This window comes from Narcine bancroftii, chromosome 2 (assembly GCF_036971445.1).
Source record: "Narcine bancroftii isolate sNarBan1 chromosome 2, sNarBan1.hap1, whole genome shotgun sequence".
NCBI lineage: Eukaryota > Metazoa > Chordata > Chondrichthyes > Torpediniformes > Narcinidae > Narcine > Narcine bancroftii.
The window spans coordinates 137814262-137831707 of NC_091470.1; the positions used below are offsets into that span (position 1 = coordinate 137814262).

Genomic DNA, 17446 nt, shown 5'->3' on the forward strand with positions numbered 1-17446 from the left:
ATGACTTAATAGAGGTTTACAAGATTATGAGGACTTCCACAATGTTACAAAAGCATCTGGACAACCACTTGAATTGCCAAGGCCCAAAAGGCTGTGAATCAATTCCTGATGAATAGGATTAATACTGATGGGTACTCAATGGTTGGCATATGGTGGGCTGAATGGCCTGATTCTGTGCTGTGTCAGTGAACACTGATCACTTACAACATGCCTGCTCACCAAAATGTCAGATCTCCTCCCTGTGGTGTTACCTGCTGTCTAAGGAGCAGTAGCTTCTGAACCTCCAGATAGGCGGCTTGGAGAGCCGCACGAGCCCGCAGCAGGTTCCCTTCCACCTCCTGGCAGGTTTTATTCAGCTCATCCTCCTGCAGTGAAATGCTCAACAGCTGGTCCAGCTGGCCCCTATCTGAAATCAAGTTCATTACATGTTGGACAGTGGCATAATCTCACATGGCACACCACTTACGGAGGAGATGCAAGGTTCCTTATATTGTCTCGTAATAATACATTAAAAGTGTAAAATATATGACACACTTTAAGGCAGACAAAGAGTCATCATTAGTATGGCCCAGCACCCCTTATAGCATGAGAAAGACCAGCAAAAGAGAATACGAAATATAATTAACATAGCTCGCTCAATACTTGATTTGCATCCAACAGCCACATCACACAGGCAAAGAGGAATATTGTTCCCTCTTATAATTGTCCTCTGTAATTATTTAGTTCTTCCACTAGAACTGTGACCAGCACACTTGCTGTCCGCTAATGATATACAGTTTGAATAATTTGTTTACATTTCACACAGAAGGTGATGGGTATTTGGTCCAAGCTGTCAGAGAAAATAGCAGAGCTGGAATTATTACAATGTTTAAATGATATTTGAACAGGTTTCCATCTAAGAAAGATTTAGAAGGGCATGGGCCAGATGCAGGCAAAAGGGAGCAGCTTCAAGTTAGTTGTCATGGAAAAGTTGGTCTGAAGGGCCTGGTTCCATCCTGCAAATCTCTATAACCCTCAAGGTTGCGTCACAAGTTGATAGGGTGTTAAGAATGAGCTTTCATTGGACAGGAAATTGAGTTCAAGAGCTGCAAAGTAATGTTACAGCTCTACAAAACTCTGGTTAGATAACTCTTGGCATTCAATCCTGATCACCTCATTGCAGAAAGGATGTAGAAGCTTTGACAAGTGCAGATTAGATTTGTCAAGATGTTGCCTGGATTGGAGACCATGTTTTATGAAACAAGGCTGACAGAAGTTGGGCTTTACTCTTTGTACTAACCAAGGACGAGAGGGGAATTAAAATAGTGGTATAATAGATTAAGAGGGGCTTAGATAGGATGGGCAGCCTACACCCTTTTCTCAGGATGACAATAGCAAGTACCAGAGGACATATTTTTAAAAAATAAATGTAGACATACAACACAGTAACAGGCCATTTCAGCCCACAAGTCCATGCTGCCCAATTAAAACCCAATTAACCTACACCCCCAGTATGTTTTGAATGGTGGGAGAAAACTGGAGCCCCTGGGGAAATCTCAAGCAGACATGGGGAGAGCGTACAAACTCCTTACGGACAGTGCAGGATTTGAACCCCGGTCCCAATCACTAGCGCTGTAATGGCACTGTGCTGACCGCTATGCCAACCGTGCTGCCCATCTATTTAAGGTGAGTGGAAGAAAGTTTATAGGAGACATCAGAGAAGAGGTTTTTTTTAAAATATACCCAGATAGTGGTGGGTGCCTGGATATATTGCCAGGGGTGGTAGAGGAGGCTAGTACAATAGGGATATTCAAGAGTTGTGAAGTACTGTTGCAACTCTACAAAACTCTGATTAGACTACACTTGGAATACTGTGTTCAGTTCTGCACACCTCATTATGGGAAAGTTGTGGAAGCTGTGGAAGGGTACAGAGGAGATCTATCAGGATGATGACTTGATTGGAGAACATGTCTTATGAGGCAAGATTAACAGAGCTTGGGCTTCTCTCTTTGGAGTGAAGAAGGATGAGAGGTGACTTAATAGAGGTTTACAAGATTATGAGAGGCATAAATAGGGTGGACATCAGAGGACATGTGTCAAGGTGAGGGGAGGAAGGTTTAGGGGAGACATCAAGGGTAAGCTATTTTTAAACACAGAGTCGAGTGGCTCTTGGATTGCATTGCCAAGGGTGTTGGTGGAGTCTGATAAAATAGGGACTTTTAAGACTCTTCGACAGGCACACGGCTGCAAGAAAAATAGGGAGTTACATGTGTAAGGTAGGCAACATTTAATTTGTTCAGTAGGTTTCATTCAGTCAGCAAAACATTGTGGGTTGAAGGGCCTATACTGTGCTACAAGGTTCATCTTTATATTCGCCAAGTGGAACAATCAGGTAGTATCTATATCCAGCTGCTAAAGCTTGCCCACTCACCTCTTTTATTTTTGATTTTCCTCCTTTTATTCTTTCTCTCCAAACCTGTTACCTCTGGAGATAGGCCATCCTACAGGGAGAAAGAGTGGGAGAGAAGGGAGAGGGAAGGTGGCAGGGTGAGGTGGGATGGGGAGAGGGATCATATGTGAACAGCAGTCAATCTATTGGTTGTTGAACCAAGTGCAATCAATACATTAAATTCAGACATAAAAAACTTAATGTTATAAATAGCAGTTAGTGCAGTGCTGTCACAGTGCCAGCTACTTGGGTTTAAATCTCATGCTGTTTGTAAGGAGTTTGTACATTCTCCCATGTCTTCTGGGTGCTCCTGTTTCCTCCCACTCTTCAAAACGTACTGGGATTGGACAGCACAAGCGCAAGGGCTGGAAGGGTCTGTAACCATGCTGTATGTCTAAATTAAATTAACATCGTCAAATGGAACATTATCAGAAGTGAAGCCCAAAATCAGATCCTGATCTGAGTGAACTGAACCTGGTCCAGGTGTACAGATTCTAATCGAAGTGAAATGAACTAGTCCAGATGTACAGGTCCTTATCTGAGTGAACTGAACCTGGTCCAGATGTATAGATTCTGATCTAAATTCGCTAAACTTTACTGTTCGAAGAATATGATTTTGTTCATATCTCCTGCCATGGGGATAGGTTAGGTTTAGCAGAGACCCAGAAGACCAGGTGATTTGCCACATCCAGGCAGTTGAATAAAGAAGGCAAAGTAACAAGCACCTTCGAAAGTGTTAGGCCACAAGGGTCAGAGGGTCAATTAACATGTCATTCGTTACCCTAAAATAGATGGCCAAGTGTGCATGTACCTTCATGAATCACAGAGTAGTTAAAAGTCAAGCATGTTCTTGAGCCAAATGGAGACAAAGGCCAGACAGGCTAAGGTTATCAAAGAAACATTAATGAAATTATTTTTTTAATTTTACAGCAATCTAGCAGTTTGATTAGCTTTTTTGCTGGTAGATAATTCTATTTTTTATTTTTAAATTTAGAGAGAAAGCAGGGCAACTGAGCACATGCCTTCCAATTTTATCCATGTGACCAATTAACCGAATATGTATTCGTAATGTTGGGTGAAACTGAAACCTCCGGAGAAAACCCACGCAGACACAGGGAGAATATACAAACACCTTACGGATTCAAACCCGGGTCACCGGTGCTGCGATAACCGCAATGCCAGTGATTCCCAAAGTGGGCACTGCTGCCCCACCTTGGGTGGTGGAAAGATCCAAGGGGGCAATGAGGAAAAAGGGGGCGTTCCAAACCTTCTGTCTTGCAATTATTCAGTCTGCTGCAAAGATTAATGAAGAGGCCAGTGCAGTAATTTTCTAGCCTCTCTCAGCGCAGCCACTACCCCCCATCAGTGCCACCGCAACCCCCAACCAACACACCACTAAAGCCCCTCTCAGAGCCGTCACTAACCCCCCCCTCTCGGCACTGTCACCACCTCCCCTCTTGGCGCTGTCACTAACCCCCCTCTTGGCGCCGTCACCACTTTCCCTCTCGGTGCCACCATCACTTCCCCTCTCGGCGCCGTCAATACTTCCCCTCTCAGCGCTTCCACTACTTCCCTGCTCAGCGCCGCCACTACCCTCCCACCAGCACCGTTGTATTGGGCTGAGGAAGGGCACTCGGAGTGTGAACTGGAGGGCAAGGGGGTGGCAGTCTGAAAAAGTTTAGGAACCAATTTACTATGCTAACCATGCTGAAATAAAATCATGACTTCTCATGGATGTGACAGATTCTTAATTTTTTAAAAATTTAGACAAACAGCATGGCAACAGGCCACTTCAGCCCATGAGTCCACGCCACCCAATTAACACCTACACCCCTGGTACATTTTGAAAGGTGGGAGGAAACCAGAGCCTCCCGGGGAAAACCTACATATATACGGGGAGAACGTACAAAGTCCTTACAGACAACGCGGGACTCAAACCCAGGTTCGGTCCCAATTGCTGACGTTGTAAAGGCGCTACGCCAACTGTGCTCTCTGTGTTTTCTCTGGAGAGTATTGTAGAACAGAGACCTTGGGGTACAGGTGTATTATTCCTAAAGATGGGAACACAGGTACAAAAGTCGGTATGACATGTTTGCCTTCATCACCTGAGGCATTGGGGATAAGAGTTGGGATGTCATTTATGGTTTTGCAAAATGCTGATAAGGCTGAATTTGGTGCAATATGTGCCACACTGCAGAAAGTTTGTGATTAACTAGAAAGGGTGTAGAAAATATTTACAAGTATGTCCCCCGAGATCAGAGAGTTTTAATTACGGGTAGAGATTGGATCTGTGTTTGCTGGAGACTGTGAGGTAACATGACAGAGGTAGATAAAATTATGAGAGGCCTAAATAATGAGTCCATTTCCCATGTTAAGAGTATTGACAACAAGTTCATAAGTTTAAGGTGAGTGGAATGAGGTTTAAAGAGGTTCTGAGAAATACATTTTACAGAGTAACTGATATCTGGAATAAGCTGTCAGAGGTGGTGATGGAGCAAGAACGTTAAAAAACATTTAAGAGACATCTGGACAAATACATAAATAAGCAGGACATTGAGGAATATGGAATTAATGCAGTTCAGTGGGATTAATATAGATAAGGATGATGGTGGACGTGCAGTGGACCAAAGGACTCTTTTCTCTGTGAAATTATGACACAAGGTGGACAGCCAGCATCTTTTCCTGGGGCGATAACAGCAAATACCAAGGACATCTGTTTAAGATGAATGGAGGAAAGTTTAGGGGGAGATGTCAGATGTGAGTTGCTTTTAAAAAAAAGAGTGGTGGGCGCCTGTAATGCATTCTGGGCCTGGTGGTGGACAATGGCAGGAGGATTCAAGTCATAGATAGGCACGTGGATATATGAAAAATAGAGGGTGATGGGTATGAAGAAGGGAAGGATTAGATTTTTGCAGAAAAGGTTTATATAGTTTGGCACAGCAATGTGGGCTGAAGGGCCTGTACTGTGCTGTGATATTTTTAAAAAATGATAACACAGTAGAAGCCAATTCCAGCCATTAAAGCCATGCCATCTAATTACATCCAAATTAACCTACCACCTCCGGTACATTTTCATGCGTGGGAGGAAACTGGAGCCCCCAGGGAAAACCCACACAGACATGGGGGGACCAGACAAACTCCTTACAGACAGCGCCGGTGGCATTGTAATAGTGTCGCACTAACGCCACGCCAACCACATCACCTGTAGAACATATTCTATATTCTACAGAAAGTGGACCACAGTGATGGCTAACCAACTTCCTGTGTTATTAGAAATAAAATCTGCCAAGCGACCATACTCTGCTTACATTTACTTGGACAATATACAAAAGGTTATGTGGCATCTACCTCTTCTCAAGACGACAAAACAGGAAGAAGTCAAGGATTGAGTTGGTGGAAGGCAGCCACGTTGGTGTGAGGGTAAGATTGCACTTGATGTTGTGACATATTACGTTGTGTTTGTATTGTACATAGATATATTTTGGGGAGATAAATTGGGGCAGGTTATTTAGTGTAGGTCACATATAAACACTTCAAAACAGATCTCATTTAAATACTGGAGCTCTGCTCATGCCAGACAGGGCTGTTCCTGGGGGAATTTGCAAACATTTTGGGAAGTGCCCGAGTCTTCACTAATGGAAAGCAACAGATGAAAGAAATCGGAGGAGTATTTCAGAGCCGCATGCTGTCTGGAGTGCAGCTTGCTGTTCTAAGAGGGTCATGTGGTTTTGCAAGCAGAGAGTCAAACAGTCTTTTGCTCTAAGAGAGAGAAGGGGGAGGGGGAAGAAAGAAAAAGAGAGAGAGAGAAAAAAAAAATTCAGTTCCACAATTTTTCTGGAACAGGACAAGATGGCAAGCTTGAGGAGAGACCCTATTTGGAAGATGGGTTTGTTGCTTAGTTCAGCCTGGTCAAAGCCCTTATGGTTCATACAAGAAGAGAGGACTGGCTGCCTAATGTTTCACTTGAAATAAGAGAAACAAAAAGGCATTCTGTGGTGACCTGAAAGAAAGAGGTTATCATCTGGAAAACCCTGGTGGAGCAAGTTTCTTCAGCAAGACACTGAAGTGGCTGATTAAAAGGAATCAGTTGTGGGTGTCCACAAGCAACAAATCTCTCTCTGAAAACCGACAAGAACCTTCCTGAGCGGTAACCATTTACCTTTCAAGCACCGAAGCCTGGTGAACTTTATAAATGTTAAATTCTGTGCACAATATAAGAATTGCCTGCAACCAGTGAACTTGGAGGAATGAGAAGTGAGATTGGACTGTGAATCAAATAACTTTTCTGAACTTACACACGCATTATATACACGTGCACTTAGAATTAGAAGGGGGTTAAGAGTGATAAGTTAAAGTTTGATCTTATTTTCATGTTTAAAGATAATTAAAAGCCACTTTCGCTTAAGTAACCATTTGTCTTGGTGAATATCTATTGATGCTGAGTTTTGGGGTCCTCTGAGCTGCTAACAATATGAAGAACTCAAAGTGATTTCACTAATGAAATGACAGTGCAGGAACATCTTTCAACACACAGATTTCAGAAATTTGATGTCACTTAGAGTAGATAATACAAAGTGCATAGTTGTATTTAAATTTGTGAGGGAAAATTGATGGAACAAGACAAGGAGGCTTGCAAGGATCAGTTAGGCAGTGCTTGTACTGTGTCACTTACAGCTGTTGCTCTTCTTTTCTTGCCCAGCATCTGGTTGTCATTTAGTTCACCGCCAGATGTGTCACTACTGTCAGTGGCACCATCTGCTGCAATGGGAGCTTGCACAGCACCCGAAGAACTCTGCTGGGCTTGCACTGTGTCATTTCCCTCTGCTCCAAGTTGACAAGAACCATAAGTGGCCGAGAGGCTGGATTCCTTTTCCGCCTCACTGTTCTTCACGGAGATGCTGTCAAATCCCACCAGTCTGTCTGAGTTCTCTTCATTCTTCACTGAGGGAAGTGCCTGTGTTGAAAAGCTGCTCTTGTCACCATCGTTAGCAACCTGGCGTGTTTCTGGGAAGCCGGAGTTGTCTTCGACATCCTGTTTCATTTGACAGGTCGAAGTCTTTGGTCCTGGAGGTGGTGGAGGTAGCTTGCTGCTTGGAACGCGGAGATCCTGTTCCTTCCCTGTGGCCCCTTCCAAGTGTTTTAAGTCATTGCCAAACAGGTTGTAAATCGATTGTTTGTCTGTGACCACACTGCTTTCAGATAGGCTGCGCTTCCGGATGGTTCCAGCTGGAGAACTGGAAATTACCTCCCATTGAAAGCCTTCCAGAGAAGATTGTTTTTCATCTTCATCCAACTCTGGGGCCTCCAAGCTGGTTTGCACTGAGGGAACCATCTCAATCCCAAACCTGGGAACACAACCATACATGTTTCAAGACAAACTCAAGCAGCCAACTCCATAAGCATGCTACTTCCAAGAACATCTGAACCACAAAGCCCAAGCTATATCAAGGAAATGTGTGGAAGTACTCCATGAACAGCTGTGTTGCTTATTCTGAACACATTCCATCAGAAGATCCTCCTCATTTACTGTCAGATCTGAAACCTCAGCTCTTTGAGTAGTTTCACCAACATCTTGTACAGTTGTATCACGAGGTCACATCTTCCCAGTAAAGGCAGGCATGCCAAATGTTTTCTTTATACCCTATCCACCCGAATTGCCACTTTCATGGGGCTCTGCATCTGTATTCTGAGCTCTCTGTTTTCCAACCAGCTCCAGGGTGAGTGAAACACCTCGCACTTGCCAGAGTAAGCCAAGGTTCAAAAAAAAATCAAAGCTCAGGGCTGAAATGCTAGTCACCATAGCTCTAAATTATGGAGTGCAGAAACTAGTTTTCCCTCCTGCCCTTCATGCCTCTACGTCCTCCATCAATGTGCTCACAGCACTGAAATCCCACCAGAGCTCACCTTTTTTTCATGTTACTGCACTCAAACCAGTGAACAAGAGATCTCTCTATCCACACATCCAAGGGTTCTGAATCACAAGACATAGGAGCAGACTTAGGCCCATTAAGTCTGCTCTGCTATTTTAATCATGAGCTGATCCAGCCACTCAGCCCCATTCCCCAGCACTCCCTGCAACCCTTGATCCCCTGACTAATCAAATATCTGTTAATTTCTGCCTTAAATACACCCCAACAACCTCGCTTCCACAGCTGTCTGACAAGACTCACAACCATCTAGCTAAAGAATTCTTCTCCACATCAGTTTTAAATTTACGCCCTTTCATCCTGAAGTTAGGCCTTCTTGCCCGAGAATACCCTACCATGGGAAACAGCGCCGTCACTACTTCCCCCCTCAATGTCGCCACTACTTCCCCTCTCAGCGCTGTCCAAGCCTTTCAGCATTCAAAATGCCTCTATGAGGTCCCTTCAATGAGTACAGTCCAAGAGCTGACAACCATTCCTCATATGCTAACCCTTTCATTCCAGGTACCACTCTAGTAAATCTTTTATGGACATTTCCAACGTCAGTTCATCTGTTCTCAAATGAGGTGCCTAAAACTGTACACAGTATACCAGGTGAGGTCTCACTAGTGCTTTATAGCATCTCAACATTACATCCTTGCTCTTATATCCTATTCTTTTAGAAATGAATGACAAGATTGCAGTCACCTTCTTCACCATTGACTCAACCTGGAGGTCAACGTGTAAGCTATCCAGCACGAGGACTCCAAGTCCTTTTGCACCTCGGAATTTTGAATTTTCTCCCCATATAAATAATCGTCTGCCCGAATATTTCTTCTACCAAAGTGTATGACCGTACACTTTCCAACATTGTATTTCATCTGTCACCTTTTTGCCCCTTCTCCTAATCTATCCAAGTCTCTCTGCAGCCTTTCTGTATCCTCAGCACCATCTCTTCTACCACTAAATCATCTGTAAATTTAGCCACAAAGACATCTACTCCATGATCCAAATCATTTATATACAACATAAAAAGCCATCCCAACACCACCCCCTGTGAAACACCACTCGTAACCAGTAGCCTTTATTCCCACTATGTTTCCTGCTGACCAGCCAATGCTCTACCCATTCTTGTATCTTTCCTATAATTCCATGGGCTCTCATCTTGTTTAGCAGCCTAATTTGTGGCACTTTGTCAAAGTCCAAATATACAGCATCCACTGCATCTCCCCAGACTACCCTACTTGTAATCTCTTAAAAGAAAGTTGCAATAGATTTGTCAGGCATGAAGTTCCCTTACAAAAAAAAACATGCTAACTTGGGCTTACCTTTCCAGGCACCTCCAGGTACCCTGTAATCTCATCCTTGACAATCAGCTCCAACAGTTTCCCAACCACCGAAGTCAGGCTAATAGATCTCTAATTTCCTTTCTGCTGCCTCCCTCCCTACTTAAACATCAGATCGTCCAGTCCACCGGAACCATGCCAGACTCTATTAATTACTGGAAGATCATTACCAATGCCTTCACAATCACTACAGCTACCTCCTTTAGAACATGAGGGTGCATTCCACCCAGTCCAGGAGACTTTCTAGCCTTGGCCCATTTAGCTTCCAATGTACCTTCTTACTCATGATCTTGATTATATTCACTTCTCTTCCGAGAGAGCCATGAGAGTCCATTATGCTACTGATATCTTCCACGGTGAAGACTGATCCAAAATATTCATTCAGTTCCCCTGCCATCTCCTTGTCTCCCATTACAATTTCCCCAGCGTCATTTCCTATTTCGCTCACTCTTTTACTCTTTATATATTCTTAAAAGTTTTAGGCATCCTCTTTGATGTTATTTGCTAACTTCCCTTCATAATTCATCTTTTCCTTCCCAATCACCTTCTTAAATGTCTTTTCTAAGTTCTTGAAAGTTTCCCAGTCCTCTATCTTCCCACTAATTTTTGCTTCTATGCCCTCCCTTTTGCATTCACTTTGGCTTTAACTTACCTTGCCAGCCACAATTCTCTCATTTTCCCATTCAGAATTTTCTTTCTTTTTGGTCGGTGCCTGTCCTGCACTTTCCTCCTTTCTCGCAGTAACTCCAGCTATTGCTCGTCTGCTGTCTTCCCCTTTAGTGTGCTTTTCCCACTTGACTTTGGCCAGTTCCTCTCTCATGCAACTGTAATTTCCTTTACTCCAGTGAAAACCAATACTTTTCAATCCTTTTTAAATTTCAAAGTGAACTCAATCATATTGTGATTACTGCCTTCTGAGGTTCCTTTACCTTGAGCTCTCTAATCACCTCTGAACAATTCAGAACAGCGGATGCCCTGGTGGGGTTATCAATAAGCTGATCCAAATTGCTATTTCATAGGCATTCCACCAATGTTCTCTCCTGAGATCCAAAATTTACCTAACTTTCCCAATCTACTTTCATATTAAAATTCCCTATGATTATCATAATTCTGTTCTTCTGACATGTCTTATATATTTCTAGTTTTGTAATCTACATCCCAGCAACTGTTTGGAGGCCGAAATATACCATTAACTGTCATTCGTTTGCTTTTACCTTTGCCATTCCTTAACTGAACCCATAAGATCTCTACCACTTCTGATCATATGTCCCTTCTTTCCAATTATTTAATATTATTGCTGATCAGCAGAGCTATGCCGCCCCCTCTACCTACCTGCCAATCCTTGCGATACACTATGTATCCTTGGACGTTCAGCTCCCAGTGACATCCATCCTTTAGCCACGACTCAGAAATGGCCCAGCATCGTACTCTCCAATCTCTAGCTCTATAGCAAGATCATCCTCCTTGTTTCTATCTCTGTGTGCATTATAGTACCTTTAGACCAGCTTTTGAATCTTCTGTGTCTGTCACCCCTCCGACTATTATCACTGAAGCACAATAGAGATCGCCGATGTATTTCAAATTCAGAAATATTCGCCATCTCAATTTTAGCCCAACTAGGAGGCCATTCCAAATCCATTTATGAACTAATAAATTTAAATTGAGCTGCCTCACAATAATTTTGAAAATGTGGTAAACGTAATCCCCTTAATGCACATTTCCAGATTATCTTATTCAAAGCTCCTCTCGGAAATTTACCTTCCATAAAAATTCCCTAACCATTTTATTTAAATCTCGAAAAAAATTCTTATTAAGTAAACACGGAATTGACTGAAACAAATATTGTATACGTGGAAAGATATTCATTTTAATTGTATTTATTCTTCCAATTAAATTTATAGGAAGATCCTTCCACTTAATCAAATCAGCTTTAATCTTTTTCATTAATGGTACATAATTTAATTTATATAAAGATTGATAATCAACATCCACATTTATACCCAAATATTTAATTCGATCAGTCCACTTCAAATTAATAATATTCTTATAAACTGAATAATCTCCTTCACATATCGGTAAAATTTCACTTTTTTCCCCAATTGACTTTATATCCAGACAAAGATCCATATTGTGTTAAACCTTCTTTCAAGTGTAAAAGTGACTGAACTGGGTTTGTTAAATACACCAGTACATCATCACAAATAGATTAATTGTATACTCCTCATCTAAAACTCTCATACCTTGTATCTGTGTATTTTGTCGTATCAACTGTGCTAAAGGTTCAATTACTAACGCAAACAAAGCTGGAGACAAAGGACAACCTTGTCGAGTTGAACGAGTTAATTTAAAAGGTTCCGAGATCTGACCATTTGTCAATACCCTAGCTATTGGTTTGAAATATATCAATTTTTGTTTTGGTGGAATTTAAATTTATTACAACAATATAATGTGCCTATACTAAAACATTTAATGAAGTTACGGATAGAAAAATAGAACGATAGGTTCCAAGGGTAAATTATTGACTTTAACACCGTTGTATAATAATCAACTTATTCCTTTTTCAATGTATAATCAATGTTTATTACATTGGAAATCTAAAGGTATAAAAAAACTTGGGGGATTGTTTTAAAGAAAGTAAATTTTTATCCTTTAATCAAATGAGGGAAGATTTTGGTATTAATGGGAATTCTTTATTCATTTATTATCAACTTCGATCCTTAGTAAAACAAATATTTGGTAGAGATATGATTTTACCTAAATTGACTAAATTTGAATCTTTCCTTGTGATTGCACCAAAGAAGGGATATATTTCATTGATGTACCAAATATTACAGGAAAGTATAGAAAAAAAGGGAAGGGATAGATCTAAGATTAAATGAGAAAAGGATATTAACCTTACTTTTTCCAAGGATGACTGGTTAGACATTTGTCAGGATAATGTTACTAGATTGATAAATGTTCGTTATTCAATGGTTAATTACATTTTTTTACATCAATTGTATTTAACCCCTGAAAAGTTTTTAAAAAAATATTGTTTTAGTGAATCAGACTCTTGTTTTAGATGTGGTAATTTGGTTGGAACTTTTTTTCATGCTGTTTGGTTATGTGTACATATACAATCTTTTTGGAAAGCAATTCAATTGTTTTCGGAACATTTGTATGAGATCAAAATACTTCTAGACCCGACAATATTTTTGTTGGGTGAGTTGAAGCCTTTGAAAGATTTGGGATTAGACAAATTTCAGATTGCTTTTGTATATTTAGCTTTATCTGTAGCAAAAAAATGTATAGCAAGTACATGGAAAAATGTTTGGTAATGGAAAAAAATCACGTATGTTTTTCATGATAATTATTCTTTTTTCCTTAATAAGTGGTCTTTATATTCAGAATATTTACATTTAGATTTACCTTGATTAGATTTTAGTAAATATATTTCAGTTTTTTTTCCCTTTGGCTCTCCTAAAGAGAGCTGGCTGAGAGGGGGAGGGTTCCTCTTTTTTATTTAATATATAAATTTTTTTTATCATTCATAATATGTACTTTTTTTTACTGTATATAATAACCTTGTTGAACGAATAAATAAAGTTATAAAAAAAGAGATCACCGATGTGTCAACTGCAACTTTTCACTCTCACTCAAGTCAGAAGACCATAGGTTCAAATCCATTCCAGAGGCTAAACACCAAACATTCAATGAACATTGCAGTGGTGGTGGGGGGGGGGGGCAGTGAGAAGGAAGTGATCCTTAATAAAACGGTGAAACACTATTGGAATGACCCAATCTACTCTGGGGTCCATGGATCAAATTCCACACACTGTTTCTCTAAAAGAAAAGCAAAATCTCTGTTGACTGACCTTGGTAAACCCTTGCCAAGTTCCTGCTTCTTCTTAGCAACTTGCTGTATAAGTTGATCCCAATTGACATGATGGCGAGATACATTCAGCAGCTGACGCACAGTTGGTTTCAAACCAGATTCCTTTTCTGATTCACTTTTTCTCTGGCTTCCTATGCTCCTAATTCGGCGAGCAATGTTAAGATTGGGTTCGGGGATATGGGTTCCAGGCCTGGACTTGGAGTTGATGTGACGTGTCAGGTCTCTCTGTACAGAGGTAGGAAGTCCAAGCTTGTTGAGTTCAGACAGGATTTGGTTCGAGCCCAGGGTTCCTCCATTCTGTTGCTCAGTGTCAGAAGAACAACCATCAAATGTTTCAGTCGGGACAGAACTTTGGACCTCATTTGCATTTTTTGTTTCTGACTCTCCAAAGAAGGTGGATGAAGCCAAGGTGGCTTTGGAATCACCTTTTGTTATGCAGACTTTAAACATATCATCATACTTGACAGCTAACATGGTTGTTTGCTCTTTTATTGTTTGTGCACAAGGTTGCAAGTGTCCTGAATTTACTACTGCGTTTGGGTCTAATTCCTCTGCAATTTCAATAAGTTCTTCACTTGTTTTCCTGGCATCCACTGGTGCTTGGTAATTATTGTTACTAATTTTCCAGTTCTCTTTGTTACCCTCCACAGAGTCTCCACCACTCTCTAGATGACCATCTTGATCACATTCAGACAGACTCTGCCTCAACGCTTCTCTGGCCAGTCTCAGCATCTCATTCAAACTGTTATCTAACTGTGGTTTATCACCACAGCTGGGAATAACGAACAAGGGCTGTGCAGTTGGGTCTGTGCCAGTATCTGTCGAAAGATAAGCTTCTGATGCACTCGGCAGCTGTTGTGTGCCCTCATCAAGCAGTGAACAACTGTGTGCTTCCAAGTTCGGCGACTTCAAGGACATCTGACTTGCTTCATTAAACGAAGGATCATCTTTGTTTGGATTTGATTCTGAGGCAGAGGACGAAGGAGGACTGGGAATCAATTTGGTGTGACGCACAGCAGAAAGCTGGTTCCAGCCTTTGTCCAATGCTTTGTTTTCATCTCTTGCATGTTGGGTCAGATTACTCACATCATTGCTCAGTTCTTCAGTTATCTTCCCAGGGAACAATGCGCCATCTTTGTGTTGAGATTTGACATTTCTCACTGTTGCCAATTTGAAATTTTTCCCACAATTATTACCCTTCTTGCTTTTATTCCCAGTAAACAGGCCTTTGGATTTCTGAGACCAATAAGGAGTCCAACGATGTCTCTTATCCCTTGGCGGACTCAAACTCTTCCCCCCACTCTGAGTGCCTTTATTCAGGAATGTCTTGCTTGTGTTAAATCTCAGCATTCCTTCACTTGACACATCATCACTGGTGAAATCCACGTAGCACTGCTGCATGGCATAATCGTTCGGATTCCACCTGCCTGATCGATTTCTCCCTGGCCACCTCCAGTTTTGTGCCTTCTCCCAGCCACGGCGATCTCTCACACTTCTGTTTCCCATTTTATTCAACGTTTGCACTTTCACTTTACCCCGCTTCCACTCTTGTTCCTCCATGGAATTGCCATTGTTCCCAAGCTGGAGTCTCTTGTAGTGAGATCTGCTGTCCTCACCGCTTTTGGACAGGCCTCCTTGGTTTTTGTAATGACAACTCACTGCCCCTCCGGACCCACTGGGATGCCAGCTGTCCTTCAAGTACCAGTTAGATGCCCCTCCTTTATCATCGGGATGCCAGTTGTGAAATCCCCTCGTGCCTTTTGAGTGCCGATTTGAAGAACCCTCTGAGTTGCTCTTCCACTGGGAAGTGCTCGATCTGCAACTGGGATAATCCCGTGATCCCCAATCCCATTCCCATTCTCCTGCATTGTCGTGGTACCGCATTGATTGATTGCGTTGATCCACAGGCTCACAGGTCTGATGATCTTCCCTCTTCCTCCTGTATCGCCAATCATCTCCATCTGTTGTTCGGTTTCCTGGTTTGGGTGTGTCATTCTTTCTACACAATAATAAACAAAAGAATTCACAATGAAATTACATCACAGAAAACTTAGCCAACATGGTTTTACCAGGGAGAAGAAAATCTAATGACTGCAGACAATCTGAAATAAAAACAGATGCTTGAAATATTCAGGAGGTTAGGTAGTACCTGTGGGAACATAAAATACTTCAGGGCCAAGACCCATGAAAAATCCTAAATCCAAACTGTTAACTCTTTCCACAGATGCTGCTTGACCTACAAAGTATTTACTACATCTTGTTTTTATTTTAGCTGTAGAGTTAAACACTCCCAGGCTAATTTGTCTTCCTTCCCTATTATTTTTCTCTTTCCATTTTTACTACCATCAAATTCATTTTAAGTTAAATTTGGACATTCTTCTCAGCTTTTGGTAGGAATATATAGGTCAGCACAACGTTGAGACCTGCCTCCTGAAGGGTGTTTCTGATCTGTCAAACAGGTGTTTGGGGATTTTTCTTCATGATGATGAGAATTCTTCTGTCATCAGCAATGAAGGTCTTCCTTGGAACACCAGTCCCTTTGCGATTACTGAGCTCACCTCTTTCTTCTTAGTGATATTCCAAACTGTTGATTTTGGTCATTCTAAGGGTTGGGCGATGTCTCTTACTGTTTTATAGCCTCATAATGGTTCTCATGCTGAGAAATGGCAACTACAGACTTCAAAGGTGATCAAAAGCTTAAAAGCAAGGCCAGCTCTCTTATACCTGCACCAATGAAACAATTAAACCTTCCCGAGTAATCACAAACACCTGTGAAGCCAAATGTCCCAAACATTATGGTGCCCTGAAATGAGGGGACTATGTATAAAAAGTGCTGTAATTTCTACATGGTCAAACCAAAATGTCTACAAATAACCTTGGATAAAATCTGGAATTGTTTGATTACAAATTTAAAATTGTGGAACACAGGGGCAAATAAAGGAAAAAAAAGGTCTTTGCCCCACTCATTATGAAGGGCACTGGATGTTCCTTCTCAATGACTCATCAACCGATAAATGAGCATTTGTGTTCAATACCTACCACATGGTTAACTTTTAAAAATAGGGGAAATAAAGTCCTTGTAGTTATATAACTTTCCACATTCCCTTCATCCCTTGCACTGATGAACTATTTTAAGTCACAATTTAAAGGAAGCAAAAATATTATTTGGACCAGATAATCTTTTCAAACACATAGGAGACAGCAGACATTGAATCTGAAGCAAAAACAATCTGCAGAAAGAAATCAGCAGGTTGAGCAGCATCAGTGGGAGATGATGAATTAGCAATGTTTTGCATCAGGACCCTTCATCAGGACTGAGTGCAGAGGGGAAATAACTGGTACGATGAGGACAGGGTGGGTGAAGAATGATAGACCGATGGGGAGGCAAAACAAAGGGAGAGAAAGGCAAGTGAAAAATGTGGAGGGGGGGGGTTAGATGGAAGAAGATGAAGCTGGAGGCTGTTGGTGGGAGGGGAGGTGTGATGTGGAAATAATGGACCAGATGAAAACAGGCGGTGGGGTGATCTATTGGTGAAACATGTGTAGCAGCAGTTGGAGCAAGGGGGGGGGGGGGGTGGGGGGGAGATGAGAATGGGTGGGGTGGGAAAGGGGACAGAAAAGGGGAAGAACAGAAGTAGCTCAGAAGAGGCTGCATGGTTGTAGCGGTTAGTGCAATGTTTTTACAGTGCCATCGATTGGGACTGGAGTTCAAATCCTAAGCTGTCTGTGTGTTTTCCTCAATGGCTCTGGCTTCCTCCCACTATTGTAGGTTAATTGGGTGTAATTGGGCAGCAAGGACTCAGGGACCGAAATGGCCTGTTACTGTGCTGTATGTCTAAACTTATAATTTAGATTTAAAATTTAAAAGAAGAGAGGAGGCTCATCACCTAAAATT

General features: G+C 41.7%; 1 protein-coding gene across 4 annotated transcripts in view; it reads right to left on the reverse strand.

The window, feature by feature from the left end:
• znf106a (zinc finger protein 106a) overlaps window positions 1-17446 on the reverse strand; it is an 87863-nt gene that overhangs the window by 33949 nt on the left and 36468 nt on the right. For all 4 annotated transcript variants that reach the window (XM_069918132.1, XM_069918133.1, XM_069918130.1 and 1 more), the window contains 4 exons: window positions 13532-15550; window positions 7101-7773; window positions 2411-2480; window positions 252-406 (listed from right to left, as the gene is read on the reverse strand). In XM_069918132.1, the coding sequence (XP_069774233.1) occupies window positions 252-406; window positions 2411-2480; window positions 7101-7773; window positions 13532-15550 (2917 nt within the window). The remainder of the gene's footprint in view (window positions 1-251; window positions 407-2410; window positions 2481-7100; window positions 7774-13531; window positions 15551-17446) is intronic.